The sequence below is a fragment of the Etheostoma cragini genome, chromosome 6 (genome assembly GCF_013103735.1).
Source record: "Etheostoma cragini isolate CJK2018 chromosome 6, CSU_Ecrag_1.0, whole genome shotgun sequence".
NCBI lineage: Eukaryota > Metazoa > Chordata > Actinopteri > Perciformes > Percidae > Etheostoma > Etheostoma cragini.
In genome coordinates, this window is record NC_048412.1 from 243,598 (window position 1) to 261,426 (window position 17,829).

The 17,829-nt window shown below is 44.3% G+C and overlaps 1 protein-coding gene and 1 long non-coding RNA gene across 2 annotated transcripts in view; one reads left to right on the plus strand and one right to left on the minus strand.

Moving 5' to 3' along the window:
• Window positions 1-564: 564 nt before the first annotated feature.
• Window positions 565-12,620, plus strand: LOC117946329. Its single transcript, XR_004657001.1, has 2 exons — window positions 565-641; window positions 11,692-12,620. It is a non-coding gene; the product is annotated as an uncharacterized LOC117946329 (long non-coding RNA).
• A 62-nt stretch (window positions 12,621-12,682) lies between these two features.
• Window positions 12,683-17,829, minus strand: part of zgc:114181 (uncharacterized protein LOC619255 homolog) — a 9,912-nt gene continuing 4,765 nt past the window's right edge. The window contains exons 4-12 of the mRNA XM_034874394.1: window positions 17,430-17,592; window positions 17,148-17,236; window positions 16,462-16,659; window positions 16,269-16,353; window positions 15,451-15,611; window positions 15,206-15,370; window positions 14,981-15,122; window positions 13,852-13,999; window positions 12,683-12,950 (exon numbers count right to left, since the gene is read on the minus strand). Coding sequence (XP_034730285.1) covers window positions 12,872-12,950; window positions 13,852-13,999; window positions 14,981-15,122; window positions 15,206-15,370; window positions 15,451-15,611; window positions 16,269-16,353; window positions 16,462-16,659; window positions 17,148-17,236; window positions 17,430-17,592 — 1,230 coding nt within the window. The 3' untranslated portion in view covers window positions 12,683-12,871. The remainder of the gene's footprint in view (window positions 12,951-13,851; window positions 14,000-14,980; window positions 15,123-15,205; window positions 15,371-15,450; window positions 15,612-16,268; window positions 16,354-16,461; window positions 16,660-17,147; window positions 17,237-17,429; window positions 17,593-17,829) is intronic.

Here is a 17,829-nt window from a genome sequence, read left to right on the forward strand (position 1 = left end):
CCTGTACTGGATACTGTATTTGATGTTTGTCTAACAGTGTTATGCACACTACTGTAGTAGCATGGGAACTGGGACATGTTTTAGTTGTGATTCTCCATGATGACTGATTTGGGTATATGGAGAGAAATAAATAATATTTTCTTCATTCTGCAGCATTAGTCTTGTGTGGTGTTTGGTGAGCTTATTGTACATTTGCACGTTCTCTGTGTACTTCATTTACAGGACTCTAGTACTGTGTTTTAGGTTAGCAACAGCAGTGTGTACCTGGGTCAAACAAAAGTAAGTCAAATAAAATGTGTGTGTTTTATGGTAACAAGATGTTTTTTGTAAATTAGTGTATAGTTTTTGCAAGAGTGTTTGATTTTGCAAAGGGTCTGAGGTTTTCTGCTCATTGGGGGTGTGATTGTGCTTATTGGGTGAAGTGTTTTGAAACGATTTATGAAGCTACTGTGTGTGTGTGCAGGGGGGGGGGGGCTCACAGTCTGTCCTGTAAATGACACAGCACTAACCTTTTATTATTACTGTAATAGTAGAGGAAAACAAGTGATCTTCTGTCTTCCTGCAGGCCGTGAACCGGCGGAGACGGAGGACAGGACCGGGTCCTGCTTCTGCTGCTGTTCCCTTTACATGTGCAGATAAAGGTCAGCTTTGTTTGGGTTTGATTGTACTTATTTGATCAGATTGAAATTGGTTTATTTCTCCTTTTCAAGTTTCATTGAGAATTGAAGCGTTTACAGACAGTATTGTTCTAACATTAACATATTTTTTATTTCTGAATGAAGACTGACCTTTCCCAGGGGAAACAGTGAAACTGGAGGTGTTGTACAGAAAAGAGTGCAATCTCCATCAAAATATGAAGTAAATACATTTGGAATGAATCCAAAGCTACTGTATATGCTGTTTGTTACACACTTGTTATGCTCATGTGTTCCCAGCAGGTCAGAGTCACCGTGTACATCCCTCCCCGTGTACTGGGAGAACAAAAGTGTGTGTTTGTTGAGTCAGGGCTGGTCCGGAGGCAGCACTGGGGCTGAAACTCATGTGACTCAGCTGAAACAGGGCAGGGAAGCTGTGCATGGGGTACGCTGAACCTTTCCTGTCAATAAGGAACAGTAACCAGGCGCCTTAGGGACACTCACGAAGATCTGTTTGAAAACGTACTTTGGTTATTTTTCCTCTAACTAAAAATACTAATTTCCTATAAAGCAGCCAGTATGTAACTACCTACAATTCGCTTTGCATAACTCTAAGGGTTAGTGTTGGTAAGGGCTCTCTCTTTTTTGATAACCTTAAATGCTAATATTTAGTTAAACACACAACGTGACAGGAAAGCCTAAGCAGCTGATGGATGGATAGGAAACAACTGGGGAGCATTATCTTCAGCTGACTCACTGGATGGCAGGAATGTGAGTTCAAGCAGCGGGTCGCTTCATATCTGGGGTTACTGTGGTTAAAGATTGGTGGGAAAGACCACCTACTAAGACGTTCAACAGTTTCCTAGATATTACAGTAATGGCTGCTTATAGGGTCCACCAACCTATGCATCTGACCACACCATCAGTGGTTCCCGAACTGGACCCCAGAAAGGCGTCTGAGCGGTCCCACTCTCAGTGGGGAGGAATGATTCTTTCAAATTGGAATTTTCTTCCCAACGTTCCTGTGATGGACAACTGAAGACATCCTTTCATACAAAATGCAAACACGACTCCTGAATGTGTCCTACAGAACTACTCCCACAGTTGTGACCTACTGTACACAGCATCGCGGCCTCTCTACGAGTTCCCGTCTGTATAATCTATGAAGTATGAAAATGAAATCTGCCTCCAGTTGGGGCGCCGGGCATGTCAGGGCGTCCTCTGGAGGGTCTGTCTGCAGGAAGTCTCTGAGATAAAGTGAGTTTAGAGTGCTGAGTTGATTCAATGTGATGACCAGCCTCCATCTGTACATGACTCACTGGATTCAGTTTGCATCTGCATCCTTTTAAAATATTTAGCAAATTACATAATTGCATAAATGCATCAATACAATTATATATATAATAGCTACATAACTCACACATGCAGCTCCTTGTAGGATTGATCATTTAATCACTATCTGAGTGCCTTTTTCTTCCATCATTTTTACATTGGGATTAATACAGCCTTCACCTGGCTCCATCAGCGATGCGATATTGCAGTCTTATTGCAGATGCTATCATTTAATGTGGCCTGGAAATGACTCCAGCCACGGCGCAGCCCGAAGGTCCTTACCTCCCATTTCCATTATTGGACTTAGTGTTAGTGACACACATTTGGGGACGCAGAGCCTCCGACTTCACGTGGAAGCTAATTTGGAAAAGCAACATTGTAATTGGTGCTTGTTATTGGGCACCACTGGCTCTGCAGATGACAACACACACTAACACACACACACACACACACACACACACAGAAATGGGATGCTAGCGGGCAAGATGATAGTGCAGCGTGCATGTGCGAGGGTGATTGTCTCTCAGTCTGTCAGCTGGTTCAGTGGCGCTGCAGTGTGCCACGCCTGCCAAACATCTTCTCGTCTTATCTTATCGTCTTCTCTCTCTCTTTTTTATTGTCGGTCTCTCTGCAGCTACAACACAACAGCTCCCTCTTCAAGGGGATCAGCGGCTCCACGGCTGCGCCTCGCCTTGAAATGCCGCGCCACTTTGTTCTATTGGGCCTCTTACTCTAAGGCACATGAGGCAGGAATGCTCCTGAAATGAAAAACAACAGTCAGCTTACAGATTGCAGTCAATGCACCAGAGGCTTTATGATAAATGACATTAAACAGAATGCACCAAAGATCAAAACTAACAATGTGTGATCAGTTCATCTCTTTCAGTCAGCACCAAGCTTATAATAATAATAAGAAGAAGAATTCATTACATTTAGATAGCACTTTATCACAGACACTCAAAGCGCTTCGGGGAGGGGGGGGTGGGGTACGGCAGCCTTACGACGCCAGATGCTCACCACACATCAGCTAATTGGTTTCTACTGAAGATGTAAGTCTTTAAAAACACTAAAAAATATATTGATTCATGATTAAAAAGGCGTAGGATGAAAATGGGAGCTATGGTTTTGAGGAGTTAGCAATATGTATTTTTAATATATTTTAGGGTAGTTTTATTTTGGATCAACGAAGTTTATTTGCCGGATAGTGGAGATAGAGCTGGACATGAGACACTAGGATAGTTTGGTGCTTATGTTATGCTTTTTGGCCTTTTCCCTTTCCTTTAGTGTGTTACATATCTTGTTTGTGCATGTTATAGTTTTACAAAGTGAAGGCCCAAAGCCCCCCCCCAAAGGGACTTTCCATCTCCGACAGAAAACATTGTCAACTTGGCTAATAGTCCTTACGTAGGTAGTGTCAGGGCCTGCCCTCATACTCTGCTTCTGACTGGCTAGTAGTCCTTACCTAGGTACTGTCAGGGCCCTCATACTCTGCTTCTGACTGGCTAGTAGTCCTTACCTAGGTACTGTCAGGGCCCTCATACTCTGCTTCTGACTGGCTAGTAGTCCTTACCTGGTACTGTCAGAATATAAATAGAGTAAAAAGTACAATATTTAGTGGAATAAAACTATGAAGTAGTTTCAAACTGAAATACTAGAACTTTAAATGTGTATTTACTGTAAGCACTGTGACCTTACATTATGATCATCTGTAAATACATTCATTGGCATACCTTTAAAGCATATGTATAGGACTGTACAGATTTATTCTTATGGCAACTTAACATATAATCTACGCTGTATCTGTTTTGTCCTTTCAATCTCGCCTATATTTTGATTTCATTGCACAATTTCATGTCCCATTTTATTCCATAATTCATAGTTTCACCTTTAAAAAAGGCTCAGCCTTGACCTGAACCATCAGGTTTTGGTCAAACGTTACACAGACAAACACACAGAAGATTGTGCTTATGTTGGGTTGTATTTTCGGCACTGGAATTAAAACACATTTGGTGCTCTAGTAAGTATTTCAGACTTTGATAGACACACTTGTGTGTGTGTGTGTGTGTGTGTGTGTGTGTGTGTGTGTGTGTGTGTGTGTATGTGTATGTGTGTTCAGTGCCACAGAGAGTTTGGTAGTAGCCCATGCAGAGCGGCAGACACAGACCGGTGGCTTCTTCTAATGAGCAGACTGCTGTTGCCGTGGGGACCTTGGCACACACCAGAAGATTTGATGAACTAATTAAGCACTAGAAGTTGCCTTCTTACACAAGAAAGTCAAGAATTCTACAAAGCACCAAAAAAACCACTGGCAGTGTTTCATCCCTGACTTTGGGTTACAGTGTGGTAAGAGCTCAGGCTGGTTCAAGTCTGGCCGATAAGAAAGAAACAGTCTGCTATTTACACACATGACTTCTTCATGCTGTTGCTCTGCCACTGTCCCGGTGGACCTGGAGATGCTGTCCTCTTCACTTTAGAAAGTAAATGTGGATTGTTCCCATGCTGATTTAGACAGTCTGGAGACACAAAGCCTGCAGACTGACGAGCCAGTTGTTGCCTAAAACCTTTCAGAATGAAAGCATGAAACTTCTGACTTTGCCTTGAATGCAGAATACAGTCTGTTTGGCATTCAACTGCAACCAGGGCTCCTCTGTCTGGCCCTGATGCCCTTCTGGCCTGCCCCTCTCTGCCCTCTCCTGTCAAGTCAGCATGTTAGTATGTACTGTACTTGATTGTCAGCAGTAACGTAATCAACGCTAATAAAATGTGAGCATGAGAGAGCTCTCTTCTGATAGAGAAACATATACAAACAGGGAACACATCAATAAGTACTAATCTATTTTACCTTGCAGATTTTCTTCTTGTAAATACAACTCAAGTCTGTTTAATGTGGTTGCTTCATTTCATGCCACAGACATATAACGCTATGGCTTTTCTAAAATATCCCCCCGCATTCCCCATGCGATGAAAGGTCTTCTCGACACTTGCAGTACTTCAATACATGTGAACATTACTCTGTCAATATTATACATGGTATTTTTGGGGGAGTGGCATCACATCATATTGTGCATTGTACATCTAGTCTTTAAATTAGACCATGTTTGAATTTGCTGCATGTATTATGAAGCAAAGCCTAATTTCTGTCAAGGAATACTGAGACTGGGGCTGTGACATAGCTGAGACTTTTCAGGTAACAACTGACACCAAGGTTTCAAATGTTAGAAGGGCCATGGAAATATGTATCTGCTCCGGAGCAGGGTAAGCACTGAGTTCAGAATAGAATAGACTTTGTTGTCCCCACAAGAACACTTGTCTTGAACACAGTGCAGAAACATGTAACAGAAAAACCATTCTAAAATTTGGGGGATGTATCTTCCAGTAGCTTTGAAACCATGTCAGATGAATTCTCATACGCTCAAAGTAAAGAACAATGCAGTGCAGTGTTTCCCATGGGGAACATGATTGGAAGGGTTTGAAGTTAGCTTGTTGGCTTTTCACATAGGGCCCTGCTTATGGAGCCATATTTACATTGGTACTTTCTGTTAAGCTGAAAGCAAAACGAAGGCCCAGTTCAAAGATGGGTGTGGTCTGAGCAAGGACGCCGGTATCAGGAAGGTAGAAAGTAGAAACAGGACACTTTACGCTCCTGGCATGATTTTGCATTGTTACTTTCCGTCACTGTAAAAAGAAGAAGGAATTTCAAGTGTCTCTGTCCATATATCTTAAACAGTTGTATCAGTTAATTATAAAGATGCCATTGCATCGTGCTATCAGAAAGTCTCATTTACACTCTCCAGGATACACGAACGCAACTCACACAATCCAGATCCGCTGAATTCCCTGCAGCCATTGCTCTGACTTTATGATGACCGCTGCTTTCACTGTGCAGCCACTTTGAACAGTCTATCAGTGGAGCGCTGGGATCCAGAGAGATGCTGGATTGGCAGGCCGGCTGCTGTCAGCATCGTCTCTGTCACCTGTGCTGCTCGCCAGCCAGCTGCTCCTCCTGTGATAAGACCACAGTTTATTATGGGGCTGAAAATACTGGACTCAATCTGGCTGTCAGCTTCTCTGTCTGCTCCCAATCTTCAGCTCATCTTCCTCGCTGTCAGTCAGGAAGCTGATGCAGCGCCAACATAAAAACTCAGCTGCAACAGTGACGCTGGTACTGTTCTCACCTTGAGAGTACTACCTGCTGTATCACAAACTACCACAGAGGAGGTTGTGAGTACTTTGCCATATGTTTGTATTTCTGTCTGTATTTCTGTCTGTCTGCATGTCCCCCTGTCCCTCTGTCTTCCTGTGTGTCTGTCTGTCTGTCTGTCTGTCTGTCTGCCTCTCTGGTGTGCAGTTAAGATGAAAGTAAAGCCAGGGTTAGAAGAAGGTGTGGTCTAGGTTAGGTTAGGTTGTAGTCCAGCTGGTGTGATCCCATGGTAATATAGTCTCTAGTTGTATTTATTTTTTATTATATTTTTCACTCAGTGGCTGTAAAATAGCTCTAATTTCAATTCTACATGTCCGTTTCATTTTGCCAGACTTAGAATAAGCTGCATGGGATGGAATTTAGAGTCATAATTGACTCACAAAAAAACCTTAAAACAGGGAAACATCTGCTCAAGTAATGAATAGAACCTAATATGGTGGCAAACGTCAATCAAAAGACTTTCAGATTATAGAGCATACATTTAATTTATGTATTTATAAAAAAGAATGGGACTTAATGAATGACTTGACTGAATGCAGCGTCCCTGCCGCTCTCCCCCTTTCTCAGAAGTGTCTGCCACCTTCATCTCATCTCCCTCCTTACGAAATGAATGGTGGAAAATCAGTGATTCCAATGTGAGGCGCTGTGAAAGAAAGATCTCCCTGAAATGGGCAAGGCCTGCACCATTTGAGAACACACGGTTTAGGGAGGGGGGGCAGGGATGCTGAAGCATGGCCCGGCTTCCTTCTGCTGCAGTAAGAGAAGATGTGGCCAAAGCTGCAGGCTGCCACTGAGGGTCTTGATCTTAGGGTCTGGATCTGAGGGTCTGGATCCTAGGGTCTGGATCCTAGGGTTTGGCTGTCTAAAACAAGCGAGCCTTCACCATGCAGGGTTAAATGGTATTTCTGGTTTATTGCCACCACTGGCAAGTGGTGCAAGACTTATTCAGATCTTCTACAAAAATACGTCAAGGTGAACTCATTCTACCAGAAGTAAAACTCTTTTATCCAGAAGCCTAGTCAGGCATGGTAACAGTTTATAAGGCATCCGGCAGCAGAATGGCTCCTTAGGCCATAGTTAAAGGGGCTGTACTCTAAATACTCAAAATGAATTCTCTAGATATGGATAGATACAGAATCTGTGCTTAAACCGTTGGTACACACGGTTCAAGCAGAGATTTGAATGTGAATGGGTTGGGACATAAAATGTGCAGTGGTTCCTGCTGCAGACCTGAAACAGAAATGATATGAGGCTGAGGGGGGTGCAGATCTTCTGCTAATGGACTGGCTGCATGTTCATTGTCATAAACTCAGTCAATAATTGAAAAAAAAAAGCATAAATAAATCCATCCTAACTTCTTTAACATTTAGAAGAACATCGTGTTTTAAAATGTAGTAAACCAACCTTTACCTAACTGTAAAGACATGCAGCATTGTAAAACAAGCACCGTGCTCACCCTGAGAACACGCTGGCCTTCGGGTACTTTGTGGAAGGAATTTACCCGCTGTTACGTCTGTGTTGTCTTTAGTCGGGGAAGTCATCCTTCCAAAAGGGTCTGCTGAGCAGAATACTGAGATGAATGAATGAATGAATGAATGAATTGAAGCCAGCAGGAAAGACAGACAGACAGAGACACAGACAGACAGGCAGGTTGACAAAGAGACGGCTTGGGTTGAGACTGACTCAGGAGGACTGGTTGAGGTTTGGACAGACATTTTAGAGATCTGAGGGACAAATAACAATTTGCTGTAAAATAAATTGATTGCTTTTTAAATAGAGCGCATTTGAAAAAATGAAGAAGGAATTTGAAAGGGATGACATCTGATTCTCTGCTTGGATTCTGTGGGAAGAAAAAGATCTGTTGGAAATTAGAGCCTGAGGAAAATCTTCTGATCATCTGTGACATTTAGAGGAAACCAGAGGAGGATACTGGAGCAGTACGGAGTAACATGGGTGGATGTGTTGGCTAGATGAAGACGGGGCGACCTCACTCACCGATCAATCACAGTGGAAATCAATGAAGGCATTTCAATTCATCATTATCCCAAAGCTTCACGCTCACCTTCACCTTTACTGAAACTGTGATGCCCTTCTTCAAATAACTCACTTTAACTGAGAACAGACACACACATACGCACACACATGCCGCCTGCTCCAGCTCCTAATCCCTCAGGCAACTTTTGGTTGTAAATTTAATCTTTGTGCTCCATCCCCAAGAAAAACTTCCAAATCTCCAGCTCTCTCCGGAATCAGCAAATATACACGAGGCAAGTGGCCCTTCTTTATTTCCTTGTATGCTTTTGGCGTCCCTGAAGTTAAAAACACAACAGCAGTTCACCTCTTTGTCTGAAGGACACTGGGTGTCGGCCAACAGCTTCCGCCGGGCCGGCCCAGCCGTTTAATTGAAACTCTGAAAGAATTTTCTTTTGGAACAAAAGCTTGAGCAGAAAGGCCAGCGAAGCTGATAAAAAGGGATTAGGAGAAAGGCGTTATGTTGAGTGTGCCACGGCAGCTTGTGGAGGAATTACTAAAGGCCTAGCTGTCCTGGATGGGTCAGGCACACGGACAAACCGGTTAATGGAGTGGTCAGAGTTTTGGTTCACTCAGCAACACAGGAAGTCCAGCTACCTCGCTCTCCCCCCTGCTGCCAGGAAACACTTGAAATGTGTTGAGGTGTTAAGCTCATGAAGGTGTCTCATTCATCTTTAATTGAAGCTAACTGTCTGCATAGATGCACACAAATGAGCCTCAACAGCACACGAGCATGACTCATCTCATCATCTCAGCAAGCTGTTGTTACAGAGCTTTTTGCATCAGGTGCAGTTTGGAAAATACAATTTGTTAAATACTAAATGCCAATGGTGGAACTTAACTACATATGATTACCCCGGTACTACATTTAAAGCTCCTTCAGTGTAATGTAAACCTTTCGACCTTTTATTTTCCAAGCCTCAGTATGCTCTCATCAACCTGCAGCATATGTTTCAGCCAATCAGAGATGAAGCCTCTGTCCACTCCCAGCGCGGCCCCAGAGAGCATTTAGTAGCTAAAGACCTGAGACATCAGACTCCCCATGACCGCCATGTTGCTGCGTGTCTGCTGGATGTGTCGGCCATATTGGAAGGTGATCACATATCAGTGTTGCCGTCATCTTGTTCCGTTGGCCCAAAGCAATCGACTTTAGTAATGCAGCTTTAATGTAGTGCAGCTTTGAGATACTTGTACTTATGGGTATGGCATTTGATGCTACTTTTTACTTCTATACTTTTATTCAGAACTCCTACTCATGCTAACATATGACTAGTCTATGAAATACTACAAAACATTGTTTTTAGTGTGTACAATATGAAGGTAAATATGGTGCAAAAGTGAGAGCGCGCAGATGCGATGTGAGCACTTGTAAAATATGACTTGAGAGCTTGTCAAAAAAATCTGTACTCGTGTTTTTTGTGTGTGTTTTTTTCACTTAAGTCACTTTTCCAGTACAACCACAACTCAGTGATTACAACCTCTCGAATCTGTCGCTGCAGTGTGCTCTCTCGCATCACACAGCGGCGAGTCCGCGCTCTCCAGTTTTGCAACACTTCTTGTGATACATTTGGTGCAAAACTAATTTGTACCTGTGGACTTAGTCTGTGGAGCTCCGAGCCAACAGGACGCCAGGGGACAGAAGGGTTTCTATCGCCTGATGAGGGACAACTCTGTCCGGCTTATTTATGTAGCATGAAAGCTAGCGTTAGCTAACTAGCAGCCAGCCCGCTTCTAAATACAATACCTTTTAATTATCTCAATACTTTTTAACAGTCCAACTGAAACACTGGCGGTGTGCTCCAGGTCCTGCAGACGGGCCACCGTCAGTGGGGGGGCAGCGTGGAAACATCGCTAGAAAGCTCCGCTGCCGACCTCGATGTGATCTGATCTACAGCGGGACACGGAGAGCTCCAGAACCGGTAGCAGAGGAACAGCGCCCCCCCCCCCCCCCCCCCCCCCGGAGCACACCGCCAGTGTTGTTGGAATAGCAAGTTAGCAAACTAACCCCGCTTATAAATACATACATTTTAGTTATCCTAACACTTTTAACAGTCAAACTATTACACTGCTGGTGAGCTCCAGGTCCTGCAGCCGCGGACGGACCGCTGTCAGTGTGTATAACGAATGACTTTTAAATTAAATTGTATTTATTTGCAAGTGTGCTTGTTGGTTAGTTCGCTAACGCTAGCTTGCTATTCCACCAACACTGGCGGTGGGCTCCGGGAGGGCTGTTCCGCTGCTACCGGGTCTGGAGTTCTCTGTGTCCCGCTGGAGATCAGATCACGTCCAGGTCGGCAGCGGAGCTTTCTAGCGATGTTTCCACGCAGGCCGAGCCCCGCTGACTGCGGTCCGTCTGCGGCTGCAGGACCCTGGAGCTCACCGCCAGTGTTTCAGTTGGACTGTTATAAGTGTTGAGATGATTAAAATGTATTTACAGTATTTAGAAGCGGACTGGCGGCTAGTTAGCCAAAGCTAGCTAGCTAACGTCCTGTTGGCTCAGAGCTCCACAGACTAAGTCCACAGGTACAAATTAGTTTTGCACCAAATGTATCACAAGAAGTGTTGCAAAACTGGAGAGCGCGGACTCGCCGCTGTGTGATGCAGAGAGCACACTGCAGCGACAGATACGAGAGGTTGTAATCACTGAGATGTGGTTGTACTGGAAAAGTGACTCAAGTGAAAAAAACACACAAAAAACACGAGTACAGATCTTTTTCACAAGCTCTCAAGTCATATTTTACAAGTGCTCACATCGCATCTGCGCTCTCATGTCCCAATTTACAAGTGCGCGCATCCGCGCGCTCTCACTTTTGCACCATATTTACCTTCATAGTACAATTGTCAGTAGTGTCTTACCCAATACAGTCAGGACACATCTGGTATGACCTTTAGGTATCAAATACATGACATGTTCCACTTTACATGATAAATACTTAAGTGTATTTTGACTTGTAATCGAGTATTTTCACACAGTAGTGTTGTTCAATCAACACTCAACCCGGAGCCCAATCAACCAATCTGAAGAAACTGTATTTTATTTTTAGAATGAAGTAAACAGATGAATTCTGTTATTTTAGATGAAAATCATACCAGCCCAACTGTCCGCAATCTTTCTCTTGATCATAAGACGAGATCATGTTAAACTGAAGCGACACTGTGACAAGGTTTCACTTTTCAGACCCAGCGGGCAGATGGAGTAAGGCGTGCCGCTGTGAAACCAGAGTTATTCTCAGCTCCATCACAGCCCTGTCCTCAATACCAACGCGCTTTATAAATAGGCAACCAACTGGAGCACCTTACATGTGAGGCCTGCTCACATTAACAGTCATCAGTGGGACATCAGTGGGACATGCACCCCACTGATGTCTGCTAAAGATGAGCACACACACCATGTCAGCTTTCAGTATCCCAAGTTCCATGGCTCAAGCACTCATTGAACACACTTTATTCGATCGAAAGCTTGTGTTCCTTTTTGTGTCGTATTCTCTGCAGGTGGAGTCATGGTGTGTCATCAGCCTCATGAGAGTAAGCAGAGGAGAAAGCTGCCCTCCGGTGGAGACGGAGTGCACTGCACCCCTGCTGCTCACGGCCCAGTTTAGCCTCTCTGTCCAGTCAGGGGGGGTTCTGGTCGGTAACCGGCTTGCCTACACTGCAGTCAGTGGTGGATAGGATGTTACTGCAGGTGAGTATTGTCCGTCCACTACTGCAGATTGATGCTCTCTATCTCTGGCTTGTTTCTGTCCTCTGCGATGGACCCCAGTGTGTGAGTGTGTGCGGGTGGCGAGGGTCAGCTGGTGTTGTGAATCAGGCCGCTGAAGTGGTGACACGGCTTCTTCACAACACCAGGGCTCCTCGCCGCCATATCCTGCGGTCTGTGTGACACGTGTGCACTCCTCAGATACTGCACATCAGAGTAGACGTACAGGTAGAGATGAGCCCTGTAAGGATCTGCAAAGTGTTGGAACTGTATCTTTGTATTATTACCAGTGTGTACACAGAATATGCCAGCACTTCATTGCAAAAATATGTAATTTCATAATAAGGTTGTTTTCTTTTAAATGGTGTGACAATGTCACTGATGCTAAAGGTATTTTCATCTGGCGTTCTCACACTAAACTAGGGGCCAGCATCTTGGAGTATGAACAATAAGACAACAGCAACCTGTGCTGCATGACGTACCCCTCTCTCTGAATCCTACATTTCAGACCTAATGAATACATGTTTTGTACACAGTAGAGCAGATGCGTTTGGCTGAATCCGACTCTGACAGCAGACAATGGCTTGATCCTGTCCAGACGTACAGCGACGTCTGTCTGCTGTCCATCCAGATCTGCTGTCTTGGCTCTGAAATGAGTTCTCTAACAGTGTTCAGTATGTGCATGTTTGAGTGGTAAATAAACACCTTGTGACTGAAGGAACAACACCACCGTCTGTATCATTATTACTGTAACACTCATCAAGGGTCATTTGGACACTTCCTGACATAAAAAGAACACAAATGTTGCATTGTACAGCTTGTATTACATCACACACCCTTACAGAACACACAGAGATAGATTGACACCTTTCACAGATGCAGACAAATGAAAGCTTACAGCAGCAGACAGAACAGTGGATGGAAGGAAGATAAAGTCAGTGAAAGGATGAAGCAGGCTTGAGTCAGAAGAGCTCCTCACACATTGGTCTTCTTCAGCTGGGATACTTCATACAGGAAGGAGACGAATAACTTGGTTCCCTCGATATAGTTGGACCTGGGTGGGGAAAGTTAAAGTAAGGAAAGGGTTAATAAGATGTTGGACTGTATGTTTCTCCACACTCACAGTAACACAAGCATATATGGACCAACATAAAGCCTAATTCACATCACCTTCTACAGTCTTGCAGCAATATTCACAGACTTATCTTACATGAAATGTCTGTTTTGTCTCTAAAGCATGGCAAAAAGAGAACGTGTATTAGTTTAGTTTATGTTGCTATTCTGGTATCTGTATTATTATTTATTTTCTTAGAAATAGTGGTGTCTTGTGAGCCCTTTGGGCTGGACATACTTTTTTAGTGTGTGTGCATGACACAATAATACAAATGATTCATTCATTAATTGATTCATTCATTCATTCATGTCCCAAACATGAAAGATCTAGTCCCTGTTCCAAGAGCCAGAGAGACTTCCACCACAGACTTCAGACCACTTTGAAGGTCTCACAGCCTCCACCAGGTGAACCTTGTCAGCCATCTGTTCTGTTCGGTCTTCTCCAGATGCTGATGGGACTTTCTTGGGTTGGGTTTGTGGCATTGTTCATGTCTTCCTTTGAATAGATGTATTCCCTGTTCCAAATTGATCCTACATCCTGTCCCCTGCACATTCTTTATATCTTTTCATATCTATATCTTCTTCACATCCCTCTACAATGTGGATTATGTATGCACCTACAACCCAGTCACAGTCATGGTAAGTGCTACTAACCTAGCAAAACACTCTGATTCTGGTCCTGCAGCCACATGTGTTTACCACATGTGGCTGTTAGGCTAAAGCATTATTCAGTGATGAAGAGAGGAAATGATGAAATGCGTGTGTTCATCTTCACAGCCAAACACACTCACACTCATATAGAACTTCCTGTAAAATGAAATAGAAACCCAGAGAAGTCCAACCTGCTAATTTTCTCATTCTGGGAGTGCATCCCGTCATCGAAGCCCCCGATGGGCATCATGATGATGCTTTTCATTGTCACATCCTGGAAGGTTCTGGCGACAGGGATGGTCCCGCCCTCGCGGATCAGGTCAGGATCTGTGTTAAAAACTGGACAAGGGACAGTGTAACGGACATAAGTTCCCAGGTATCTAGCACAGTAGGAAACAGCTGAGGTCAATCCAGACAGCTAGCTGGACTGTGTCCAATCGGAGGTTTCTGTTGCACAACAAAAACTACTTTTGTTAATAATGATAATAATAAGACATTTGTTTTTATAGCACTTTTCTGGACACTCAAGACGCTTTACAGTTTTGAACGTTCAAATGTCCCACCAAAACAAGTTCCTTCCTGAGACTATCTAGCAGCGGCACCGTGGCTCCGATTGTGATTGGTTTAAAGATAAACCACAGCACGTTGTTCTCCCATCCCATAATGCTGAGGGGACTAAGGTCTGGACATGTACGACTTAAAGCTCCGTGATGCAGATTAATGCTGGGAGCGTCCAGCCCAAAGACGAGCTAAGATTGGACAACGCCTGCAGCCGTACTTAAAAGAAATGTTGAAGCAGGAAGAGAAACAAGCATGTGTTACATGCTCTGGACATTGGAAAGTAGAGATAATAATAATACAGTAATTATGGATGGCATAAAAGGACGATTTCTGATTTGGTTTTATACATTCATAAATGTCTGCAGCAAGTGATGTGGAACACCATGTGTTATTCCCTTCAGACATTTTGATCCCCCCACAGCTTCTGCCCCTGCCCCCCCTCAGTCTACCACTCATTTAATAATTGAATTTATACTGTATACTGTTTAATGATCCCCAGTGGGTTAATTACAATCGTACAATGATTTGTTAGTGACCACTACACACAGGCTTGAAATACACACACATGCTCAGGAGCTACTCATGCACAAATGGAGGGGGGGGGAGTACAATGCCCCCCCCCCCCCAATTTATACTGCAAATGGGATTAAGAGTACACTCACTCAGGTACTTCAGCGATGTGCAGGTACACTACTTTTTGCCCATTGCTGATAATATGTGAGAGCTAGGGATACTGAAGGTGTTGAATGTGTTGTGCACCTCTGTTCACAGCAGCCTTCCCGGCCTCGTAGAGGGGATGCTGAGGGTCGGCCAGCCAAGGCTTGGCCCCAATCACCATCGTGACTTTCAGCTTATTGGGACTCCTCCGCTTGGCAAACACTGAGTGAAGGTAGTCTGTTACCTACAGCATCAAAGCAACCAGATTAGAGGAGAGGCACCTTATTAGAGGAAAGACCGGATTCAGAGCCTCCACATCCTGTTTACCTGTTTCTTGACCATAGCAGGGTCCATGTTGGGAACTTGTCGAATGGAGAACTTGGCAGTGACCTTAGCAGGGATGACCGTCTTTGTGCCAGGGTCCGAGAAGGCCCCCTCGATGCCATGGATGGAGACAGTGGGGTAGCGCCACATGTGGGCCAACAGATCCACCTGCAGGAAACCCACAATGTCACTATTCTTGTTGTTTGCATGTTGTGTTAAAGTTGATCCTTTTGTGATTATACTCTTACCTTATTGCTGTACATGAGCTGGTTGACACCCGTCTTGTTCTTGTGGTTTTCAATGTCAAATTGGATGTCCTGATACATTTTCCATTCATCATCAGAGAGAGGAGCCACAGCTTCCCTGATCCCGGGAATCAGGATCGTACCGCTGGGGCTGATCAGTGTGTCTAAGACCCCGAGTTAAACCAAACCAGCAACACATTATACATGTCTGCAAACTCTTTCAAAAAGGGTTTATGCATCAAGTGTGCTAATTAATGTGGGCATATCATTTAATGCACAGTTTTTTGGAAATATGCTCAGTTTACTAAAACTGTGGTGCAGGTTCCTAAACAGATGTGTTCATAGAGAGCTAATTGTCCTGCAGTGAACAAACACACACACACACGCGTCAGTTTTTCATCCAAATTGTTTAATCAAAAAGTAGTGTGTGTAGCTGTTTGAGGAAATACATTAAAAACTATCGGTGACCTGTTTGGAAGCTGTATCTCCTCAGTAAGAAACAATGGGCCACAGGCAGGAAGTCACTAAGTATTAAGAAGTGACTAACACATTGTTGTTTTGGGCTCTATAAAATACATAACATAATCCAAGACTTATCATTGAGTAGTTCATGCTGCCAATAAAGGTTAGCTGTCAAATTCAAAATGTTCCCTGAAGGTATCTGGCATGTTGCTGAGGCTTTTCTGATCTCAGGTCCAGTGTCTTATCTTCCTGTGAGTGAGTGAATGAGTGAGTGAGTGAGGGAGTGAGTGAGTGAGTGAGGGAGTGAGTGAATTAATTAATGTGTACTACCCAAAAATACACTCTAAAGATACACTCACCCAGAATGCCAATGAGGTCAGTCATGGGTTCAATCACTGTGCCTCCATAAACACCAGAATGTAAGTCCTGTTTAGGTCCTTGAACCTGAAAACGCACCACGGAAGAGCTGAGTGACTGAAGGATTGCCAACAACGTATCGGAAGCTGAATGTTTCAGTTTGGATGTGTGTTTCTGTGTGTGTGTATACACAACCTCAGCGTAGAAGTAGCAGTTGCCTCTGGTGCCGTAGGTGAGGGCCGGCCGCCGGCTCAGCCAGCCGCAGTCTGAGATGATGATGTAATCCACGTCGGAGAAAAAGGTGTCTCTCTGGGCCATGATCATGGCGTCCAGACCGTTAGAGCCAGTCTCCTCCATGCCCTCAATGAGAAACTTCACATTGACTGGCAGCTCCTAGTGGACAGACAGGAGACGAGCGCTACTGCATCAGATCAGTGGGACTAACATCAGGAGCCATAACACTTCCTTTCCCCTTACTGCACCCAGCATCTGGTTTAGGCCTATTCATACGCACATTCAGCTGTGTGCTTTGTTTTCCCAAGATAAATTAGCAGAGCGGACAGCAGGGACAGACGCTGTAGTGACGTAGCACAAACAGCAGTGACTTAGTCCATCTCTTGGCTCTCCCTCTCTCTCTAGGGGGGCAGTTATGTGTAGTGCTTTGGGTTCGGTCTGCTGAAATAAATAGAAGTCATCTTTTAGGTCTGTCTTGCCTGCACGCCATGTTTCCCTATTCATATTTAAAGTGTTTTAATGGCAAAGATGATTTGTAAATTAGCGCTCTAATCTGTGCATTGGTCTGAGGTCTCGGTGCCTCTGCAGCCCCCTTACACATGTGACTTTTGTGGCATGCATAAACAGCCCAATTGAACATCTCTCACCATGTTAAGGGCCTGGTACGCCTCCACAGCATGGATCCACGCTAAAACGGGAGCCTTGTTGTCTGAAGCTCCTCTTCCATACAGGTTACCTACAGACACAAGAGTCTTGTGATGAGCAGGGGAAAGCTTGTGTCACACAGTGATTCACACAGTGTATGAATCATTTTAAATGTTAAATTCCACCTGACATGTTTGTTATCTTTGGAAAGTGAAAAACCACAAGAATGTAAAATGGTGTTCTGCGGGGCTGGGCGGCCCGACCGGGACCTTAAAGGCTGTTACCGTTGATGTCAGTCAGGTTGTAGGGATCTGTTGCCCAGCCGTCGTCTAGCTTCGCTGGCTGGACGTCCACATGGCCGTAGACACACACTGTGAGTTTGTTAGAGTCGTTACCAAACTGAGCCGTCACCACTTTAGGCAACGCCAAGGTCTGGCCATCAGGAAGCTGCAGACATTAAAGCGGTCACCATCAGCATGGCTGCTGCAGGGTCCCTCCAGCATAGGCACCTGCTTTGCTTTCATGGGTCGCATCAGCAAAGTACACTCTGTAAAATCTCATTCTCTCAGATATCTGTAGCATTATATGAAAAAATAAATATAATATTATATATATATATATATACACTCACCGGCCACTTTATTAGGTACACCTGTCCAACTGCTCGTTAACACTTAATTTCTA